The sequence below is a fragment of the Salvelinus alpinus genome, chromosome 32, assembly GCF_045679555.1.
Source record: "Salvelinus alpinus chromosome 32, SLU_Salpinus.1, whole genome shotgun sequence".
NCBI lineage: Eukaryota > Metazoa > Chordata > Actinopteri > Salmoniformes > Salmonidae > Salvelinus > Salvelinus alpinus.
In genome coordinates this window covers 11,426,307-11,449,583 of record NC_092117.1, presented here as the reverse complement: position 1 = coordinate 11,449,583, position 23,277 = coordinate 11,426,307, and the positions used below count along the sequence as shown (strand labels likewise).

The window sequence follows — 23,277 nt, the reverse complement described above, 5'->3', positions numbered from 1 at the left end:
AAGCTACATAAGTAAACTGTTGGACACACTGGCCTTAGCTTCCGCTACACAGCATTTAGCACTATGTGAGAGAGGTATTCAAGGCTTGCCTCCATTCATCTCCAGTATTGAGTTAGAATCTGGCACAGCAGTGCTGGCAGGGATTTGTTTAGGACAAACACCATGTGATTGGAATGACGCACGCATCTCCCTCAGCGACACAAAATGGACGCCCAGTCATAGCCAGACCTCCCCTCGTCCCCCTTCAAAGAACTCGACTCGACCGAGTGCCACCCAATAGGAAAATGCACTGAGGTGAATACTGAACATGGCAAGCCAAAAGCACCCTCTGTTCAGTTCAGCCACTGTGCATGGCACCACACAGCACTCTTCACTTGTTGTGAGAGAAAAGGAGCAGCTTGAATTACACCCATGAGCTCCCGGACACACAAAGGGCTGTTCTACTGTGTCAGTCAGAGCCTGCCCCCCCCCCCAGGGACTGGGAGGGGGAGCGGTGATGTCATCCTTACGTGACTTGATGTTGGCGTCTCGGTAGGTGCCGTTGAGGATGGCCAGTTCCATCAGCTGCATCCTCTTCAGGCTGTCCTCTCCCTCCGCCTGGAAAACACAGACAGACAAAACCTGATGAAGGTCTATGGAAACTGAAATGTCAATTTAATGGACAGATTTATTTAGTATGTGAGACATAAAGATCACCAGTGTGCTGGAATTACAGAAACACATATTGAATGGCGACTCACGTCTGAACACACGTGGATCACACTGCATAATCTTCTGACATCCGTACACACACACACACACACACACACACACACACACACACACACACACACACACACACACACACACACACACACACACACACACACACACACACACACACACACACAGCATCCAAATCTACAGAACAACCAAATGGTATCCTCCCAGACTACACCACAGACAGACATAAACTTTCCCACCAATTTAAACTACCCAAATAGTTGAATTGTTTCCTTTGTGCTCCTTTCTGTGTACTGAAGCCATTGATTGACAGTTTAAAAAGATCCAGCAGCAACCCAGATCTAGATCCAGCAGCAGCAGGGTAATCTGCCATAGCATCTTTAATATTTACATCCACTATAATCGGCTCATCTGCCAGAGTAACGAATTGGAGGAGAAACACTTTGTTCATCAGAGTCCAACTTTTTCACATCACTGCGATGTTTAATCTCGACGCCTGGAGCAACAATTAACTTTTGAAAATGTAACGCAAAATGTTCCCTTTATCAGAACTTTGATTTGTGAAAATGCGGTAAAGTAGAGAAGATGAGGGGAAGGAAAAGGCATTGACCTGAGATGGTACATTCTCAAGCCCCATACTGTGTGTGTGTGTGTGTGTGTGTGTGTGTGTGTGTGTGTGTGTGTGTGTGTGTGTGTGTGTGTGCGTGCGTGCGTGCGTGCGTGCGTGCGTGCGTGCGTGCGTGCGCAGTGTCTATAGAATCACAGTAAAAGTACTTTCGGAAAACAATCTGAGCCGAGTCTCAAATCCCCAGGAGCCAAAAACAACAAATAACTCAAAGGCCTCCTGTATCTAAACATCAATACTTTAATAAGTGACGTCTGCAGTGATTAAAAGTCTCTGAAGAAAAGGCACTGCAGGACTAAATCACTCCGACTCTGTATTTAATCAACAGAGTGTACTAGTTCTGTGGTAGTGGTATGTTCGATTCTCTTTGAGCAGCAGCGTAGCATCAATATGATGTGTGTGTGAGTGTGCTTTTTGGGATTGTTTAAGGACAAAACAGTGGCATACTCCATGCCTCTCCTCTTATATCCCTAAACACATTAGGGAGGTGTGGAGATTTTTCAATCTTGCACAATGGAAGCCAGTGTGGATGTGCAAGTGCTTTATTATCTAAATATTGAGGGTGCGTGGGCGACGGAGAGAAACAAAATGGTGCAGTTTGAGGCCGTGTGGCAGAGAGTGATGCAGGAGCTGGAGTTTGGGGTGTGAGCATGTGGGTCTGGGCAGGTGTGATGCAGTTGTGATGTAGTCTCACATATATATATATATATATATACAAAGGAAACTAGAGTGAATTACTATTGGTTTCTATTCTGCTTTAAGCTTGTTTTTGCTGGCCTTGGCCAGTGAGTGGTGCTGTGTTATCACTCATATCAGTGAGTCCACGGTGTCCATGGTGAGAGTCTGTTGACCATGACTGTCTGGCCCTCCCCTCTAGCTTTCAGTTTCAATGGCAGTAGTCAGTGAGTCATGTTCTCACATGAACCTCTGTGTCAGTGGTGGCCCGTCCATGAGGGCATCAAGGGCGGTGCCCTACTTGTGATTTAAAATTTAAAAAATCAACAAAATACATATAATAGAATTTAAGGATTATGTTTACAATGTCCATAAAAATGTGGTCAATTTGAGTACATTTTACTGTTTCAGAAATGTATTGTTCAAAACAAGCTGTTCAGTTACCTTCTGCTCTGCCATTAGCAGCTCCGGGCGTTCGGTCTGCCGCCCAGTGCTTGGTTTGCATTGACAGATATTACATTGCTTGCCATTGGGGAGGGGGGGATTGCAGAATTTTGTCCCAGAACAGAGTAAATGGACCATCCTGGGGTGTTGAAATGAACGCCCAGATCTTCTGGGTCTGCTCCATCAGATACTGAACAGATGGCACTAAAGAGCAAATTGGAATGAACTTGTAAATCATGACAGTCATTGGGAGCCTGGGACCTGCACCGGACATCCACATCCATCAACAGTCAAACGACAGAGGGGTACACTTGCTAGAACCTTCTCGCAGATCTGGTAGGGGCAGAGCATAGCTCTGTGCCCAATTCGCAAACACTGTTTTTTTGTTTCTCCTGCTGTTAGATGCTAGTGGAAACTAGCTAACGGAAAACTAGCATAATGGTAGCAAGGGATTAACAACGGACTGTAGAGAGACCGCTCTTCACATTCCCCAGAACAGTTTGTTTTTTAACACAATGTAGCACTAATGCAATTCCACAAAATATACAACATGCTTAGCAGCAGATTGGAAAAAAAATTAAATAGCACATTACCCAAACGGGTTGTCGCATGGAAGCCTTTAGTTTAGTGTATTTACTTCACACAAAGTCGCCATAAATTCAAAGCACACGCACAATTGACACTGCCGGACTGCACACGAGACTCATCAGAACTGAAAATTCGATCCCAGTCCGACCTAGCCCGGTGAGCTGAAGTCCGAGCCCAGGCCTCATCTGACATCACAGAAATTAAATGAGCCCCAACCCGAAAAAAAGCCAGATTTGTAGAACACAGGAAACTATAGTGATTTAAACTGGTATTGAGAACAACGCGGTGGCAGTGGAGTGGGTAGACGAGGAAACATCCAATGGGCCAAGAATAAGGGCAGAGAGAGGAAAACTCACCTTAGTTATGGTCAACTGAATTATGACAATATTGGATTAAAGTAGGCATATATCAAATTCTTGCCTAAATTTAAACTCCCAAAACCATATACAACCTTTAAACTAATTTAAAGCAATAGTCGTGTGTGTTCACCTAGATTATAATTTCAGCAACTTTTTGATTCAGGAAAGTGCCATTGCGCTGTTTTGATACAAGCGTGGGGGACTCGTCTAGATAAATCAATCAATATACGATTTTTGTTTATTCCGGGAAATGTTAGCTAAATTAATGCGAGTGCTAACGATCATCTTTATTTTAGTTTGCTTATACTGAATATTAGCTGATGAGAACATTTTGCTAGCATGTTATACAAGTGGATATTGCTCTTCAGCCTGTCCTACTCCCGACCAAAAGCCCGTGATTTGTCTGATAATCAATCAATGTGATTTTGTTTCAATGAATCTCGGTCTATATATTTGGTTAATTGATCTCTGGCTGGACAAGAGGAAGTGGTAGCTCCGTTCAAAGGCACTTAAATCTTTTGTCTTGCCCATTCACCTTCTAAATGGCACACATGCACAATCCATGTCTCAATTGTCTCAAGGCTTAAAAATCCTTCTATAACCTGTCTCCTACCCTTCATCTACACTGATTGAAATGGATTTAACAAGTGACATCAAGAAGGGATCATAGCTTTCAACTGGATTCACCTGGTTAGTCAATGTCATGGAAAGAGCAGGTGTCCATAATGTTTTGTAAAGCCTTTTATATTGGCTATTTTCCTATCGTCCCAATCCTGACTCCTGTCTCGCATGAAAATTCCTAACTTCATTCTATAATCCATAGGCTGCATTATCAAAGCACCTCTCGCCTATGCACGTCAACATACCTTTAACATATAACATCCATAACATTTCTCCTGCTTCTCTGAGCTGTCTCGTATTGCTGCACGTGAGAGCTTCGGTAGAGAATGTGTATGAGAGTAGATATGGATATTTTTTGGTCCCTGTTAAGATACCTTGATATTTAAACAATTTCCTCTTTTCATCTCCCCGTTATTCATGAGCTGATCTGCTATCTGTATAATCATCAACTAGATTTAGCCAAATAAGAGATATTCTGTCATTCGTTGGAGGTCATCTAGCAATGGTAGCAACTTTGGTCATTTGACTGCCGTTACAACGTTTGTATGATTCAGCAACGCTATAGTCTACTCGGGGTGTGCTTTGTGCATTCTGAGTGTGCTCTGCGTTGAGATAGCCTATACCGACAGCTGAAATGCGCTGAATTAAGTGAGGAACACGATAAAGCTCGGAATTTATGAACAGCCTGTTTCGCAATTCACAGCAATGTCATTGGCGATCAAAGTTACTCTGTCAAGGGCCTCCCGGGTGATGCAGTGGTCTAGAGCACTGCTAGCTGCGCCACCAGAGTCTCTGGGTTCGCGCCCAGGCTCTGTCGCAGCCGGTCGCGACCGGGAGGTCCGTGGGGCGACGCACAATTGGCATAGCGTCGTCCGGGTTAGGGAGGGTTTGGCCGGTAGGGATATCCTTGTCTCATCGCGCTCCAGCGACTCCTGTGGCGGGCCGGGCGCAGTGCGCGCTAACCGAGGGGGGCGGGTGCACGGTGTTTCCTCCGACACATTGGTGCGGCTGACTTCCGGGTTGGAGGCGCGCTGTGTTAAGAAGCAGTGCGGCTTGGTTGGGTTGTGCTTCGGAGGACGCATGGCTTTCGACCTTCGTCTCTCCCGAGCCCATACGGGAGTTGTAGCGATGAGACAAGATAGTAATTACTAGCGATTGGATACCACGAAAATTGGGGAGAAAAGGGAAAAAAAAAAAAATATATATATATATATAATAAGAAAAAAATATATATGTAATAAAACATAATAATAATAATAAAGTTACTCTGTCATTACTAAATATCAGTTTCACTTGCTTTGAAATCTTTACATGGTGGCACAGCAACAGTCCTACCTGGGAGAAACCTAGCATAGTGACCATATCTTGGTTTTAAACCGTTAAATGGGCACTTCCGATTTTTGCGGTATTCCCCGGCACTCTCTGAATAAATATGAATTATTCCCGGTATTGAAACTTGGTAGATTTTGGGGGAAATATTCATCCCTACCAGTAGCTAGCTTGCTAGCTCGCATGCCAATCAAGTCTAACTAAAGTTACTGGCCTGAGTTAGATCATTTGTTTTCACTTGTCACATTTGTGCTTGTTGCGTTTTCCCTGTGCTTGTGTCATCGATGGCACTTGTGAGTAGGCTGTGCACTGCTCTGTGTGTCTCTTCCTAAATCGTCCTTGTACAGAGCCAGAGAACTAGCCACATGTATCACAAGGCACCAACAGAGTCAGGTAGACAAGTTGATTCGATTTCTCTTGCTCTTTCTGCCCAACATCCTCTTCTGCAATAAATTACAGTGCTACCACTTCCTTATAGGTTGTTTCCATCCCTCTGCTTTACTTTATTTTGTTTCTCTATCTCTCTGCTGCACTTTCTTTTGTTTCTCTATCTCTCTGCTGCACTTCCTCTCTGCCTCCTGCTGTGACAGTGCTGCCATGGGCCCTTTCTGATCCTACAGCTAAACTCTGCCAAGCACAGACACAAATGCCCACTCTCTGTCTCTCTCTGCACAACTCACACAGTAGCACAGCGCAGCAGCCAGCCACAGCCACTGTAGTGTGTGTGTTCCGGTGTGTGTGCGTGTGTGTTGTATGTTTCAATGTGTGTGTGTGTGTTTGTATATATATTTTTTAAACATTGTACGTGCGTGTGTGCATGTGCGTACGATTGTGAGTAAACAGTTGTGCTTCAACGTGTGTGTATGTGTTTGTGTGTGCATGTGTTTGGTGTGTGTATGTGTGTGCGTTCGGGTGTGCTTTTACAGTTTACACTTGCTCAGTTTCTCGTAGCTTGCAGCACACATCAATAAGGTCAATTTCAGTCAAATCCATCTGCTCCAGACGATAAACCCTTTTAATCTGGTTCTTGGTTTTGCAGTTTTGCTTCCTATCTGTCCCTATCAGCACCTGCAGTGAGCCTACGGTTTGGAGTGCTTTGCATTAGCCAATGTGGCGGGAAGGTAGAACCCATGAATTCAGATCCAGCTTATCCCATGACCATGCTAACATGCCTAGCCGTGCAACAGTGCACACCTACAGTAGCATTTAACTCTCAAAAGCCGCTTTCAACAGATCCCTTATGTCTTTGCTCAAATGGTTTCACCACTTTAGTTCCACTGATTTATGCTAAATGCAGATGCCACTTCCATTGGTTTTGGTCCTCGTCAGGCGTTTTGAGTGGTGAACGCATGTTCAGATGTGATTCAGTCTAGATTGGGAAAAGACAGACTGGAACATCTAAAAGGACGATACAGGGGATTCAAAAGGGGAACCGATTCAATCATCATGCCTTGTTCTGATTGTGGAAGAGAGATACAACTCTCGCTTGTCATGCATAACTGAACCTTCCATTTCTGGTTTAGTGGAGGGAACATTACAAAAGGTACATGTGCTTTACAGTCAGAACTCCCCAAACGACTGGGCTAACTCTATCCCTATAGTTACTGAACAGAACACAATTACAAGATGAAAATGTTACTGCAGAAAAGATGTCACTCCACAGCCATTCAGATATTAATAGAGCTAATGTCAAACCCAGTGCTGTCTAACTATCTGTGTGTGTGTGTGTGTGTGTGTGTGTGTGTGTGTGTGTGTGTGTGTGTGTGTGTGTGTGTGTGTGTGTGTGTGTGTGTGTGTGTGTGCGTGCGTGCGTGCGTGCGTGCGTGCGTGCGTGCGTGCGTGCGCTATACAATCTTCATTGCCATCGGAAATCTGGTTCGGGATCAAATACCATCCTGTACCCAATCAGAATGAATCATCAGGTGTATTGGTTGAAGAGGTCTCAGAGTTGTGGGGTTGATTTCCTTCGTCTCAGTGTCGGCCACTGATTTCCTTCCCACTGCCGCGGAGGGAGACCGTGAGCGTTGAGCTGTCGACGTGACGAGCAGAATACCTGTGTGTGTATCTGTCTGTCCAGTGGCACAGCCCCCTTTTGTGAGCCTGCTCAGGTCGTGCGGAATGCTTTTTATGTCAGCTTGCATAAAGAGGAATAATTCCGCTGCTATTCATCAACGATCACTTTGACCGTTGTAGTACAATGATTGCCAGGCCACCCCTTTCCATCACAGCCTGTTAGTCTCTCTCTCTCTCTCTCTCTCTCTCTCTCTCTCTCTCTCTCTCTCTCTCTCTCTCTCTCTCTCTCTCTCTCTCTCTCTCTCTCTCTCTCTCTCTCTCTCTCTCTCTCTCTCTCTCTCTCTCTCTCTCTCTCTCTCTCTCTCTCTCTCTCTCTCTCTCTCGCTCTCTGGATTTAAAGGGGCTTTATTGGCATGGGAAACATATGTTTACATGGCCAAAGCAAGTGAAATAAACCAAAAACAACATTAACCAACAAATAGAAAAAAATGACAGTAAACGTCACACTCATCAAGGTTTCAAAAGGATGAAGACGTTCCAAAAGTTTTATTATTATCCATGTTCTATCAATGTGCAAATAGTTAAGATAAGTAAACAGATAAATATTGGTTCTGTTCACAATTGTTGTTTGTGCTCCACTGGTTGCCCTGTTTTCATGGCAACGGGTCACACATTTTTCTGCTGTGATTGCACATTGACGTATTTTGCCTAACAGATATGGGAGTTTATCAATGTTTGATTTTTTTTTCAAATCCTTTATGGGTCTGTGTGATCTGTGGGAAAATGTGTCTCTAATATGGTAATATCTTTCACCTTATTTTGTTTGCATGGGGCACATAGCTTTCTCTCGAAATCCAGGTCTGCCTATGGTGGCCTCTCTCAATAGCAAGGCTATTCTCACTGAGTCTGTACATAGTCAAGGTTTTTCTTAATTTTGGGTCTGTCACAGTGTTCAGGTATTCTGCTACTGTTTGGTCGATTCTTTCCAGTGTGTCAAATAGCTATATTTTTGTTTTCTCATAATTTGGTTGGGTCTAATTGTGTTGCTTTCCTGGGGCTCTGTTTGTGAACAGAGGCCCAGAACCAGCTGGCTGAGGGTACTCTTCTCTATGTTCATTTCTCTGTAGGTTAGAGGGCTTTGGGGTGGAACATATGGGCACTCTCCTGGATTTTGATCATTAGCTCGATTTTAATAATCTCTCTACCTATCCTCTCTCTCTCTCTCTCTCTCTCTCTCTCTCTCTCTCTCCAATCGCTTTCTTTCTCTTACACTCTCTCCTGTTCCTTTCTCTGTCTCTGATCTCTGTCTCAGTCTAACTTTCCTCCTGCTCTCCATTAGGGAATGTTGTAAAATATGATCAGCAACAACTATCGCTTTCTCCTATTTTACAGAACAAATACCTATAAACATTTAGGGTCACAATTCTCATTCAATTGTGGCTCTTGTCCATGTGTATATTTCAGGTAAATCACATAAAACAAATGCAAAGTAGAGTGATGATGGTGATATAACACAGTATTAAAAGCGAGTCTGGCTATCTAGAACCAAAAAGGGTTCTTCGGCTGTCCTCATAAAATAACCCTTTGAAGAACCCCCTTTTGGTTCCAGGTAGAATCCTTTTAGGTTCCATGTAGATCCACTTTCACAGAGGGTTCTACATGGAACCCAAAATAGTTTTACCTGGAACCAAAAAGGGTTCTCCTATGGGGACATCCGCAGAACCCTTTTGGAACCCTTTTTCCCAAGAGTGTGGAATGACCATTACAACATTACAGCAGGTTTTAAAATATAACTCCCCCTCTCAAGGGCAAGGGGCAGCGCATGTCAACTCAGACAGCCCCTCCAATTGGGGGGATGTGAAAACTGGAAGCCTCTCTTTCTCTCTCTCTCTCTCTCTCTCTCTCTCTCTCTCTCTCTCTCTCTCTCTCTCTCTCTCTCTCTCTCTCTCTCTCTCTCTCTCTCTCTCTCTCTCTCTCTCTCTCTCTCTCTCTCTCTCTCTCTCTCTCTCTCTCTCTCTCTCTCACTCTCACTCTCACTCTCCAGGCACGCATCCCACTCCCAGAGTACAGCTGCCGCCTCTGAGCATCCCCCTCCCCTCCCTCCTCGGTCCTGGCAGCCAGCCATCCTCTCATGCCTTTCCTGTCTCTCCCCAATCACACGGACACTCCGACCAGTTTCCCAACAACCAGTTTCTCCCCAAACTTTAAATCCAGTTATGACACATCTCTACTTGCACCAGATCCAAGAGAGGGGGAGTCACTGGAGCTAATGGGATCAGCCATTTGAGAGGCTCTGATGAGGGTCAGAGAAGAGGGATAGTTGGGCCGGGAGTTTAGTCAACTGCAGGCCAAGGGTTTTCCTTTCCAGAGACACAGTCCCACCGAGGGACTTGCATTAATTACAGCGCAGCTGTAGACAGGCAGGAGTGTAGAGCTGACCATTGCACTGCACCACGCCCACCCTCCCTTCTAACTGAGACAGAAACAGGACCCAGAGACGCTGTACAGAGAAAAGACTGTGGAAAGGCCCAGTTTCCTGTTTGTTTTTACGCACATGCATACACGCATACGCATACACGCATACACACACACACACAGATGCATGTGGATACACACACACGTACGTACAGGCACGCAACATCAAAACGCACATCCGCACGCGTGCACGCACGAGAGAAAAAGAGTCGTGCACAGATACGCAAATGCAACCACACACACACACACAGACACACACAGTACGCCTCAGAGATTACCTCAGCATTACAGCTTCATGAGTGTAATTGGCTCTTGATCCAATATATATGTTAATTAGAGTTGCAGCACCCCTTTTAATTGTCCTAGCTGGGTAATTAGATGAACACTCGTTAAAATGCACATTGTAAACAGCGTCCATGTTTACCGCAACAGTCCCACTGTTGCCACCATGGAGACCAGACACCACGGTGGCAAAAGCAACCATGTTGAACAACTATATTTGCACTATACAATATATGAAGGATCTGACTTATGCAACACAGAGGATATGGGCGATTTTAGGGTCAACAAGTTGTTACACAATTGAATGTCCAAACAGTAACAAAAGTCTGTTTGATTATATAAGGTTCAAACAACATACCTTGGCTGTCTCTCCTTTGTCTCCGGGCTAACACAATGGAGAGATGAGGAGGGTAAAATTAGACCACAGGTTATTCTGAGAACAGTCTGGGGTTGGGCGGGGGAAAAGTATTTCCTGGTTGGACAGGACATGGCTGAGGGTCACAGGGAAAGAGGTGTGTGTGTGTGTGGTTGTGCCTTCAAATGACAGATTTTGTGTAACCTATCACAACAACACTGAAGTATTGGCATGTGTTTGCATATGTACATGATATGTACAGTGCAATCAGAAAGTATTCAGACCCCTTTACTTTTTCCACATTTTGTTACATTACAGCCTTATTCTACAATGGATTCAATTGAAGTTTTTCCTCGTCATTTTACACACAATACCCCATCATGACAAAGCAAAAACAGGTTTTTAGAAATGTTTGCAAATGTATTACAAATAAAAAACTGAAATACGACTTACATAGGTATTCAGTCCATTTACTCAGTACTTTGTTGAAGCACCTTTAGCAGCGATTACAGCCTTGAGTCTTCTTGGGTATGATGCTACAAGCTTGGCATACCTCTATGCATAGTCACTTTACAAATTACCTCGACTAACTTGTACCCCCGCACATTGACTCAGTACCCCCTGTATATAACCTCGTATTGTTATGTTATTTTCTTATGTTACTTTAGTTTATTTAGTCAATATTTTCTTAACTCTATTTCTTGAAATACATTGTTGGTTAAGGGCTTGTAAGTAAGCATTTCACGGTAAGGGTTACACCTGTTGTATTCGGCGCACGTGACAAATAACATTTAATTTGATTTGTATTTGGGGAGTTTCTCCCATTCTTCTCTGCAGATCCTCTCAAGCTCTGTCAAGTTGGATGGGGAGTGTTGCTGCACAGCTATTTTCAGGTCTCTCCAGAGATGTTCGATCGGGTTGAAGTCCGGGCTCTGGCTGGGCCACTCAAGGACATTCAGAGACTTGTCCTGAAGCCACTCCTGCATTGTCTTGGCTGTGTGCTTAGGGTCATTGTCCTGTTGGAAGGTGAACCTTCACCCCAGTTTAAGGTCCTGAGCGCTCTGGAGCAGGTTTTCATCAAGGATCTCTCTGTACTTTGCTTCGTTCATCTTTCCCTTGATCCTGACTAGTCTCCCAGTCCCTGTCGCTGAAAAACATCCCCACAGCATGATGCTGCCACCCCCCTGCTTCACCGTAGGGTTGGTGCCAGGTTTCCTCCAGACGTGACGTTTGGCAATCAGGTCAAAGAGTTCAATCTTGGTTTCGTCAGACCAAAGAATTTTGTTTTTTATGGTCTGAGAGTCCTTTAGGTGCCTTTTGGAAAACTCCAAACAGGCTATCATGTGCCTTTTACTCAGGAGTGGCTTCCGTCTGGCCACTACCATAAAGGCCTGATTGCTGGAGTGCTGCAGAGATGGTTGTCCTTCTGGAAGGTTTTCCCATCTCCACAGATGAACTCTGGAACTCTGTCAGCTTGTTCATCAGGTTCTTAGCCACCTCCCTGACCAAGGCCCTTCTCCCCCGATTGCTCCGTTTTTTGGTACCCTTCTCCAGATCTGTGACTCAACATAATCCTGTCTCGGAGCTCTACGGACAATGCCTTCAACCTCATGACTTAGTTATTGCTCTGACATGCACTGTCAACTGTGGGACCTTAAATAGACAGGTGTGTTTCTTTCCAAATGATGTCCAATCAATTGAATTTAACACAGGTGGACTCAAGTTGTAGAAACATCTCAAGGATGATCAATGGAAACAGGACGCACCTGATCTCAATTTCGAGTCTCATAGCAAAGGGTCTGAATACTTAAGTAAATAAGGTATTTCTGTTTTTTTTTTATTCTAAAACCCTGTTTTTTGCTTTGTCATTATGGGGTATTGTGTGTAGATTGATGAGGGAAAAATGTGTTTAATCCATTTCAGAATAAGGCTGTAATGTAACAAAATCTGGAAAAAGTCAAGGGGTCTGAATACTTTCAGAATGCACTGTATATTTCGGACTCTGACATTGCTCGTTCTGATATTGCTCGCTCTGATAGTCCTTCATTTCTCATTTATTTTATAAACTTTTTGGATTATATGTGTATTGTTATTGTATTGCTAGCACTACTACTGCACTACTGGAGCTAGAAACATAAGCATTTCGCAGCTCCTGTGATAACATCTGAAAATCTGTGTACTTTGATTTGATTTGAGCTGATTTTGTTCTCCCATCCTCGTCACTTCTGATCTGTATGCTGATGGGAAGAGGTGCCCTGCGTAAGTAAGCCAGTGTGTTTGCCTGCACTGTGTGCCTCTGATTGTAGGTGTGCATGTGTGTGGGAGTGTTTATTTGTGAGTGTGTGTGTCCATCCGTGCGTGTGTGTGTGTGTGTCCATCCATGCACCATTCGTTCCTAATGTACCCGGCTCATGTGAATATAGATTACTCTCTCCTTTGCTCTTGCTCTTCACCCAAAACATCAATTGTCATTCACAGAAGTCATAAAACCCCAACCCTACTGGACTTGTGTGTACATCCTTCTAACCTTGGGGACAAGGAGAAGTATGTCCCATTTCAATGACCTAGCACCATCGTTATGAGTGGGAAAGGGGCACATTAATACTGTCCTATTTTAGACGCGAGCCAACCTTAATAACAACCTTATCATAGTAACCGACCTTGCCGCTGAAATGACACAATCTTACAGCTATTACAGATGCCATAGCATTCACTACAGGCATGTTAGACAAAGTTAGGTAAATAATAGCTTTATTATATTACAGGCTTGTGTTTATACAGCAACTCATATAAAAACACCCCAACAGGCCTCCTGTATCCTCAAGAAAGCCTTTATATGCAATCACACATGTAACTTGCTGATGACGTACAATTCGTAGAACTGATGAATTGATATTGATTGATTGTGCTATTAACCTTATCAAACCATGTGTGGGGAGTTCCTAACTAATTAGTGATGTTAATTCATCAATCAAGTACAAGGGAGGAGCGAAAACCCGCAGACACTCGGCCCCCCGTGGAATGAGTTTGACACCTGTGTTCTAGAAGGACAACCATCTCTGCAGCACTCCACCAATTAGGCCTTTATGGTAGAGTGGCCAGACGGTAGCCACTTCCCCGTTAAAGGCACATTAAATTCCGCTTGGAGTTTGCCAAAAGGCACCTAAAGGACTCTCAGACCATAAAAAACAAGATTCTCTGGTAAACCAAGATTGAACTATTTGGCCTGAATGCTAAACATCACGTCTGGAGGAAACCTGGCACCATCCCTACGGTGAAGCAGGGTGCTGACAGCATCATGCTGTGGGGATGTTTTTCAGCGTCAGGGACTGGGAGACTGGTCAGGATTAAGGAAAAGATGAACGGAGCAAAGTACAGAAATATCCTTGACGAAAAACTGCTACAGAGTGCTCAGGACCTTAGACTGGGGCAAAGGTTCACCTTCCAACAGGACAACGACTCTAAGCACACAGCCAAGACAATGCAGGAGTGGCTTCGGGACAAGTCTCTGAATGTCCTTGAGTGGCCCAGCCAGAGTCCGGACATGAACCCGATCGAACATCTCTGGAGAGACCTGAAAATAGTTGTACAGCAATGGTCCCCATCGAACTTGACAGAGCTTGAGAGGATCTGCAGAGAAGAATGAGAGAAACTCCCAAAATACAGGTGTGCCAAGCTTGTAGCGTCATAGCCAAGAAGACTTGATGCTGTAGTAAAGGGTCTGAATACTAGAACTAGAATAATAATACTAGAAATTAGCAAAAATGTTTAAAAAAAACTGTTTTTGCTTTGTCATTATGGGGTATTGTGTGTAGATTGATGAGGGTAAGAAACGACTTAATCCATTTTAGAATAAAGCTGTAACATAACAAAATGTGGAAAAACCCAGCAGCGTTGCAGTTCTTGACACAAACCGGTGCGCCTGGCACCCCATTCAAAGGCACTTAAATCCTTTGTATTGGCCATTCACCTTCTGAATGGCACACCACACATACGCAATCCATGTCTCAATTTTATCAAGGCTTAAAAATGCTTCTTTAACCTGTCTCCTCCCCTTCATCTACACTGATTTGAAGTGGATTTAACAAGTGACATCAATAAGGATCGTACCTTTCACCTGGATTCGGGACTCTAACCCGGAAGCTTATAAGAAATCCTGCTATGCCCTCCGTCGAACCATCAAACAGGCAAAGCATCAATACAGGACTAAGATCGAATCGTACTACACCGGCTCCGTCGCTTGTCGGATGTGGCAGGGCTTTCAAACTATTACAGACTACAAAGGGAAGCACAGCCGAGAGCTGCCCAGTGACACGAGCCTACCAGACGAGCTAAATAACTTCTATGCTCGCTTCGAGGCAAGTAACACTGAAACATGCATGAGAGCATCAGCTCTCAGCATCAGCATCAGCTAAAACCTTTAAACAGGTCAACATTCACAAGGTCGCAGGGCCAGACGGATTACTAGGACGTGTACTCCGAGCATGCGCTGAACAACTGGCAAGTGTCCTCACTGACATTTTCAACCTTTCCCTGTCTGAGTCTGTAAGAACAACATGTTTCAAGCAGACCGCCATAGTCCCTGTGCCCAAGAACACTAAGGTAACCTGCCTAAATGACTACCGACCCGTAGCACTCACGTCTGTAGCCATGAAATGCTTTGAAAGGCTGGTCTTGGCTCACATCCTGGACTTCCTGACGGGACGCCCCCAGGTGGTAAGGGTAGGTAACAACACATCCGCCATGCTGAACCTCAACACGCGGGCCCCTCAGGGGTGCATGCTCAGTCCCCTCCTGTACTCCCTGTTCACTCATGACTGCACGGCCAGTCACGACTCCAACACCATCATTAAGTTTTCTGATGACACAACCGTGGAAGGCTTGATCACCAACAACGATGAGACAGCCTATATGGAGGAGGTCAGAGACCTGACCGTGTGGTGCAAGGACAACAACTTCTCCCTCAACGTGATCAAGACAAAGGAGAAGATTGTGGACTACAGGACAAAGAGGACCGAGCACGCCCCCATTCTCATCGACGGGGCTGTAGTGGAGCAGGTTGAGAGCTTCAAGTTCCTTGGTGTCCACATCACCAACAAACTAACATGGTCCAAGCACACCAAGACAGTCGTGAAGAGGGCACAACAAAACCTATTGCCCCCTAGGAGACTGAAAATATTTAGCATGGGTCCTCAGATCCTCAAAAGGTTTTACAGCTGCACCATCGAGAGCATCCTCACGGGTTGCATCACTGCCTGGTATGGCAAATGCTCGGCCTCCGACCGCAAGGCACTACAGAGGGTAGTGCGTACGGCCCAGTACATCACCGGGGTCAAGTTTCCTGCCATCCCACACTGGAGTGCCAAGTCTAGGTCCAAGAGGCTTCTAAACAGCTTTTACCCCCAAGCAATAAGACTCCTGAACAGCTAATCAAATGGCTACCCAGACTATTTGCTACAACAAATGCGGCCTCAGGATATGCGGTTTCCAGTTTGCACGAAGTCCAGTGTAGTTCCTTGAGAGCTGTCGCGGTGTCGGCATTACCTCCCGAGAAAATTATCTCGGGAGGTAATGCGTCAGGTATTTGATGGTGACCATGAGTTGTTAATCATGAGACATACCCCTCCGCCTTTGCTTCATTCATCCTGACCACATGATGAACGGAGAACCCTGCTGGCTGTATGGATTGGGACAATATGTCTGGAAAGAGAGCGATGATTCCATAAAACAGAGTATGTTACAGTCCCTTATGTCTCTCTGAAAGGAGATCCTCCACCTGAGCTCGTCTACTTTATTGTCCAGGAATGTTAGCGAGTAATAGATGAATACTTGGAACTGATGGATGGTTTGCTTGCCACCTGAGCCTGACACAACCCCACCTCTTCTCCCTCTACTCCGGCGTCAACTTTTTGGTGTAGGACCCGGGATGAATGGGGCTACCTCGGGATTCTAAACAAAGGATTCAGGTCAGAGAAGTCACATTTCTGGTCAAATTGCTGGTGTCCAAAAGTGATTTTCGGCTATAGGAAATAATATTACAAACGTTCTGAGCAAATAATAAAATAATAATAAAATAATTACGCAAAATACTAAAAAGTTGGCTAGGAGATAAAAACAGGGCGACCGTGTCTGTCGGCGCCATCTTGTCAAGTCTTTGAAAATAATGGAAGTTTCAGAAATCCAAAACAGTCTTCCTTTAAACTCAGTTGAGTGTTTGGCGTGGCACAGACAGAAGGGCCAGCTCTCTCTACAGTGAATTGTTTACCCACTGTTTACCCATGCCAGTTAAACGATGGGCACGGCGGGCATCATTCGTGCACCATTCCCCAGCACCCTTATCTTCCTATAGAAGACATCACTCAGCCTTCACAACACGCTAAAAGACCGCCACAGCGATGTCACTTCCTCCCCAATCTGTCTGTCTGTCTCCACATCTCTTAAAAATCTTCCAAAAGAGGCTGTCCGTCTAACTTTTCAAAAAAAGATGAGATTTGGGTGTAAAATTGTCCATTATTCATCTTAAAGGCTGCATTCTAATTGGTGGTCTGGCGGAGGACTGGAATTGCTATCCGCTCTCAAAAAAGCGTCTCATCTCTATCCTTTTCAGAGCCAAACAGTCTGGAATGTAATAGTGAATAAATGTGTTGATATAGAGATTGCTGTGATAACAGTGTTGGAATTACCTATTGTAATATTACTGTGTCTGTTATGTATTCATAAGGATTAATGGATCATGTTGAACTGTATTTGAGTGTGTCTCAGAGACAATGAATTTTGTATGGGAGCTTTTAGGCAACAGTGAAAGGCTTCTGTGCATAGGGTAATTTTGAATTGTTTTGCAAATAACAGTCTTATTTCTGCTATTGCTATCAAGCCCTTGAAAAAGAGTCTGCTAAATGACTAAAATGGCATATGGATAGATCTCTAACAAAATACATAGAAGTCAAATAATTCACTCTTCATTTATTTGTGAAACATTTTTGAGTGCTGTTGTATGATCCACTCCATTTCAGTCTCGCAGAGTTCAACAAGCACATCTTCATTTCTCACACATACAAAAATACATTGTTGACATTTCACAAAGGTCTGTAATAGATATCATTGAAGTCAAGTGCTCCATTACACAGTAACCGCCCTGTGTGTGAGAAATTAGACGTTTTCTTGACGGAAGATACATTTTCAGAACAGGCCTTTATTTCAGAGGTGACATTATGTTTCACACACGCCCCAGGATGGCAGGCAGGCAGCTGGTGAAATGCTATATCTAAGCAAAACAGCACAGCAGCACTAGATTCATTTCTCTGTCTGTCGACTCTCAAAACACTCTCTTTTTTACAGGCCTAATCACTCACTACCAGAGGGGAGGAGGTGAAGGAGGAAGAGGGGTGCAAGAGCTGTCACTACAGTCCCTGGTTCGAATCCAGGCTGCGTCACATCCGGCCGTGATTGGGAGTCCCATAGGGCGGCGCACAATTGGCCCAGCGTCGTACGGGGTATGGCCGGTGTACGCCGTCATTGAAAATAATAATTTGTTAAATAGATATCCTTAAATTAAGGTAACAAATATTTCTAAACAACATAGGCGATAGAGTGAGGATGGTGATGGACAGCTTGTTTCCCAGAGCTTGGGGGGTCCTTGCTCGCCCATCGCTGTCTGAATACAGGGGCAGTCAGGGAGGAATTCAAGCCTTTCTTTTTACAGTCACATGGCTTGGGCTCTTTGGAAGGCACAGGACGAGAGCCATTCAACAGGTTGCCACGGAGACACATTTTCTACCCCCCCTTCACCCCATTCCCCCATTTTTTTCTGCCAGATACCCAATGTAAGGGAGGGGAGGAGAGAGGAAGATAGAGGGAGCCGTTGGGTGCGAGGATAGAGAGGGTCATGTACTGGATTGATTCAGTGAGAAATACTTAACTCTCCAAAATGATTTAATAGAGAGGGAAAGAGAGGGGGAGAGAATGTGTTACAGTCTTTGTGTTTGAGAGAGAATGAGACAGAGAGGGAGAGACAGAGGGAGAGACAGAGGGAGAGAGAGAGAGAGAGGAGGAGAGAGAGAAAGAGCGAGAGAGACAGAGAGCGAGAGAGACAGAGAGAGAGAGAGAGAGAGAGAGAGAGAGAGACAGAGAGAGACAGAGAGAGAGACAGAGAGAGGGAGACAAAGAGAGAGAAAGGGAGACAGAGAGAAATGGGGAGAGATGACCTCTGAAGCCCAGAGCGGAGCAGGGAAGAAAGGGGAGAGGAAAGCCCCACAGAGAGCATTATCCAGCCCCGAAGGAGCAGAAAGCCCAGTTCAAGATTTCCACACTCCAGTTGTAAACAAAGGCTCTTTTGATGGTCTTTCTGCCTCAAAGACCTGGATGACTACTCAATCATGTGACCAGAGAAGAGGTCCCTGCTGTTCACACATACAAGAACCAGAGCCACACACGGAGACACACAGTTACCAACGCACATACACGCACTCTCTCTCTCTCTCTCTCTCTCTCTCTCTCTCTCTCTCTCTCTCTCTCTCTCTCTCTCTCTCTCTCTCTCTCTCTCTCTCTCTCTCTCTCTCTCTCTCTCTCTCTCTCTCTCTCTCTCTCTCTCTCTCTCTCTCTCTCTCTCTCTCTCTCTCTCTCACACAACTTCACATAGCTGCAGATCAGTCACATGCATAAGCTGACATGAATCAGAATCATACACCTCTTCATGCATCCATGCACACACACACACACACACACAACATCCAGCCACCCCACCTAAACGCACACACCGGCCGAGTCTCACGCACATCTCAACTCTATTCAGCTGGGCTGACCCTCCCTCATGAGTCCTAGGCTGGGGCCCTGCATTCTCAGAAACAGTGAGCAGCAGAAAAACATGTCATGCAAGAGAGGGTCTATTGTGCTGCAAAGGGAACAGATGGGAACTCCCACAAACCAGTGGGCTTTTGTTCAGCCATTCTGCACTGCTCTCTCTTCACTCATAATACAAGTCTGTACAAATGTCGAGCACAAATGCCGATGCTTCCCTCTGCTTCCCTCGCATCTCTTACCTAACACATGGCTGATTCTCCCTTGCCCTGGCTTGTACACTGAATTGATTTTAATCAAGTTCCCAACCCCCTTAAGGATGTGCGGGAATTGCAGAGGCATATCTAGCCCCTTTAAAGTATCTGCTAGTGAGAGTGTATTTGATCCTGTCTACAATGTGTCAGCTGTCTGTGACTAACCCCCATTGAACGGAACATGCTGGAAAATCCCTCCACTGGAAACTTGCCGATGTAGACTCTAACTAAAATTCACAAGTGGCCAGGGATTTGGACCAATGCACCTAGCCTCCTAAAATCTCAGGAGATCTCAAGGCCGTCTCAAGACAAGAGAAAATGTGTGTATAGATGTGTGTGCGCAATATTATAGCACCAGTTCAAGCTTGTAGTATCAGTGTGTAAAATGTTGAGACGACAGTGAGAGTTTACGGACAGATTGTGTGGAGCAAATGAGTCTGAGAATGAGCATGGCAGTGAGAGAGCGAGAAACAGAGAGCAAGTGAGACAGAGAAAGACGGAAAGAAACAAAAGCTGACAAACCCAAGAAATGGAGTGAACCGCTGAGTCTTTCCCTCGAGACAGCAAGTGTTTAATAAAAACTGTCAATTGTAGATGTGTCCTCCTCCGCTAAGGGCTAAGGAGGAGACTTGACTGACAGGCTGGGCTGGGTTGCAGGAGGTTTGAGTCCCAGACGCAGTGTGTCTGTTTACTCAGGTTCGCCTCGCTCAAACACTACACTGGCACAGCTGGCCAAGCCTACGGGGTGGGATGAGGGGCACACACACACACACACACATACAAATCCTCCACCATTTGAATTCCACTTGATCTTTGAGCCCGGACAATTAGAGCCTGCATCTGTCTGTCAGAGTGGTGGGGGCCAGGAGCCATTGCGAGGCCCTGCTGATAGACAGGACTTTAATTAAAGCTGGTCCCCTCAGCCCCGGCCGTTTAGGCTCTGAGTCTGTTTGCTACTGCTGCTACTACTGTCTACTGGGGAGGCACAGAGTAGAGACAGGCAGCAGAGAGAGCCTCCACTGCTATCAGTGACAGCATTACGAAGTCCTTCCAGGATTTTGCCATTGCCATTTTTTTGTGTGCAAATTCAACAATTTCTTGCATATTATGCGAGGGCTTGCAACATTTGACGAATCAGTGCACTATTACGTCATAAAAAACAGTCAAATCTCCGCAATATTACTGTATAAAACTTTCGACCACCTCGTTCAAAAAGAGGGTTCGCAATTCAAACCGATCACCGCACTTTTACTGCATAAAATGGTTCAATCAAGCTACACTCCCCCGTCATAGATTTCATGGTAAATGGGACCAAAATGTTCAATAATTGCCATGCAAAAGGTCAGAATTGCTGCAGCAAATCAAAACAAAATTCTCACAACTATCACAACCAAAAAACATGCAAATTCCTGCAGGGACTGATTACGTCAGGTGGCTGTTGGCATGGGTGTTGGCATGGGTGTTGGCATGGGTGCTTTTAATGTCTACTTTTTTCTTATTTCTTTATATTTCTTTATATTTATTATATACACACACACAGCCTAGTGCTGAAGTTGCACGTCTTCCTATTTACTGTACTAAGAATTGACACGTGAGTCTTTTTGATACGCTGGTGTAGGGGAGGAGGTTTAAGGGTTAAATGCATGGATGTGACAGGGATGATTCACATGGTTAAGGTCAGTGTAAAGCAGTCCTTCTCAAATAGTGGGGCGCGCCCCCCTGGGGGGGCTCGGAGCGATGCCAGGGGGGCGCGTGTGACCCCGGGGAACATGCTTTTTTTGCCGCAGGGAGTAGGGTTTTTTTGCACCGAACAAGAGCACACAGCACAGAGCAGGATATATGAAGTGCAGATAACAAACCCTTAAGAGACACCATGGAAAAATATTTAACAGGGATGAAAAGAAAGGCGGAGAGAGACGGAGATAATGAGACAAACGTAAGTCTCACGAAAGCTAAGACGAGGAAATATGACGACACGTATGTAGCGCTTGGCTTCACTGTGACTACGGTGGGAGACGAGGAAAGACCGGTATGTTTACTGTGTCTAAAAATGTTGGCAGCGGACAGCATGAAGCCAAATAAATGAAGGCGTCACTTAAACACATTACACCCCAATCACGCTGATAAGCCGCTTGAGTTTTTTCAGCGAAAACGTGCCGAATATTGCCAACAATCGTCCCGCTTTGCAAAACGTTCTCATTGTAGCCATTAATCCTGACTTCCTCATTTTGATAAAAAAAATCAGCACAAATTGTTTTATTCATTTTTGTTTTATAAGTTAGAGTGTTTCATATATTGTGCTCCTGAGTTAATGTTGCTGATCAATTTGAATTTATTATTATTTATTGATTATATTTTATTTTATTTTTCAGTATCTAATGGTCAAAAAATGTTTACAGTTTAAATAAGGCTTGAATTTTTATTTATTTTTTCAGGCAAAGTGATGCACTTTAAGTCTTTTCTGTTACAGACTAAAAAACAATGTTAATAAAGTTATTCTTTGTTGTAAGTTGATCTATATTTCTTTCTTTTTTTGTTTTCTTTAATGTTAATAAGCATACAATGTTATGCAGAGGTGTACCTATAACACTTTTATAGACAAAGATACTATTTACAGTAGCGGCGGAGAGTTGGGGGGGCGCGAAATGTTTACTTCTTCCTAGGGGGGGCGTAACAGAAAATAATTGAGAAGCACTGGTGTAAAGGTTAATGCAACAAGTTGACAGATAGAGGGGTCTCACAGGCTAACATCAGCTGACTGACTTACCACCACGTTCTTCGGCTGGAGGACAGTCTTAAGAGTACCTATAAATCATATGTACTACCGAAAACACTTTATGAGCACAGTACATTTAGATCTGAGTTTCTTTCATTACAGATCATTTGAGTCATTAAGACTTTACAGGAATTTCTTATTTGCAACAATCTGTTACAGATGAGCAGAGGCTCAACTTTCACCGGGGACGGGGGGGACATGTCCCCCTCCACATTCTGAAATTGCATTTTTGTCCCGGCCCCAGTTTTATCATTGGAATGTGATACAAAATGAGTCAACAGTGTGCTTTAGGACCATGCGGACACCTCTGAACATCGGGTAGGCTGTTTGGAGTGTTTATCAGACTGGATTAAAAAAATATATATTTATAATAATCTTAATGTCCCCCCCACTTCTAAAACCAAAGTTGCACCCCTGCAGATGAGTAAGTCAGGGAGTTACGCACACTCCTGCTAGAGTGCACGCACACATTTACACACACACACACACATGATTATGTCCCCTTCATTTTGTATGGCTCAGTGGCAAACTGACGATTGCAGAGGGAGTAGTACAGCCAGACAGTCGGCATAGTCACACAGGGGAGTGGTCTTACTCATGCTACAATGCCAGTGATGATAATTGCTTTTGGCACGGTTGCTGGTCACTGAACGCTGCAAGCACACAGGCACTGCTACCACTGATGATAATGATTAGGATCATGTTCTCAGCGTAGAGATTTTCAGTTTTTATGGTTCTTAGTAGGTGATGCGATTGCTATGTAGGTGATGTGATTGCTATGTAGGTGATGTGATTGCTATGTAGGGGATGCGATTGCTATGTAGGTGATGCGATTGCTATGTAGGTGATGCGATTGCTATGTAGGAGATGCGATTGCTATGTAGGTGATGCGATTGCTATGTAGGTGATGCGATAGCTATGTAGGTGATGCGATCGCTATGTAGGTGATGCGATTGCTATGT

General features: G+C 44.6%; 1 protein-coding gene across 6 annotated transcripts in view; it reads right to left on the bottom strand.

Annotated features, from left to right (window-relative positions):
• LOC139562310 (KH domain-containing RNA-binding protein QKI) overlaps positions 1-23,277 on the bottom strand; it is a 97,365-nt gene that overhangs the window by 10,452 nt on the left and 63,636 nt on the right. For all 6 annotated transcript variants that reach the window (XR_011672339.1, XR_011672340.1, XM_071379908.1 and 3 more), the window contains exon 5: positions 510-597. Coding sequence is in view for 4 of the 6 variants with exons in the window: in XM_071379908.1 (XP_071236009.1) it covers positions 510-597 (88 nt within the window). In the remaining 2 variants the exon portion in view is untranslated. The remainder of the gene's footprint in view (positions 1-509; positions 598-23,277) is intronic.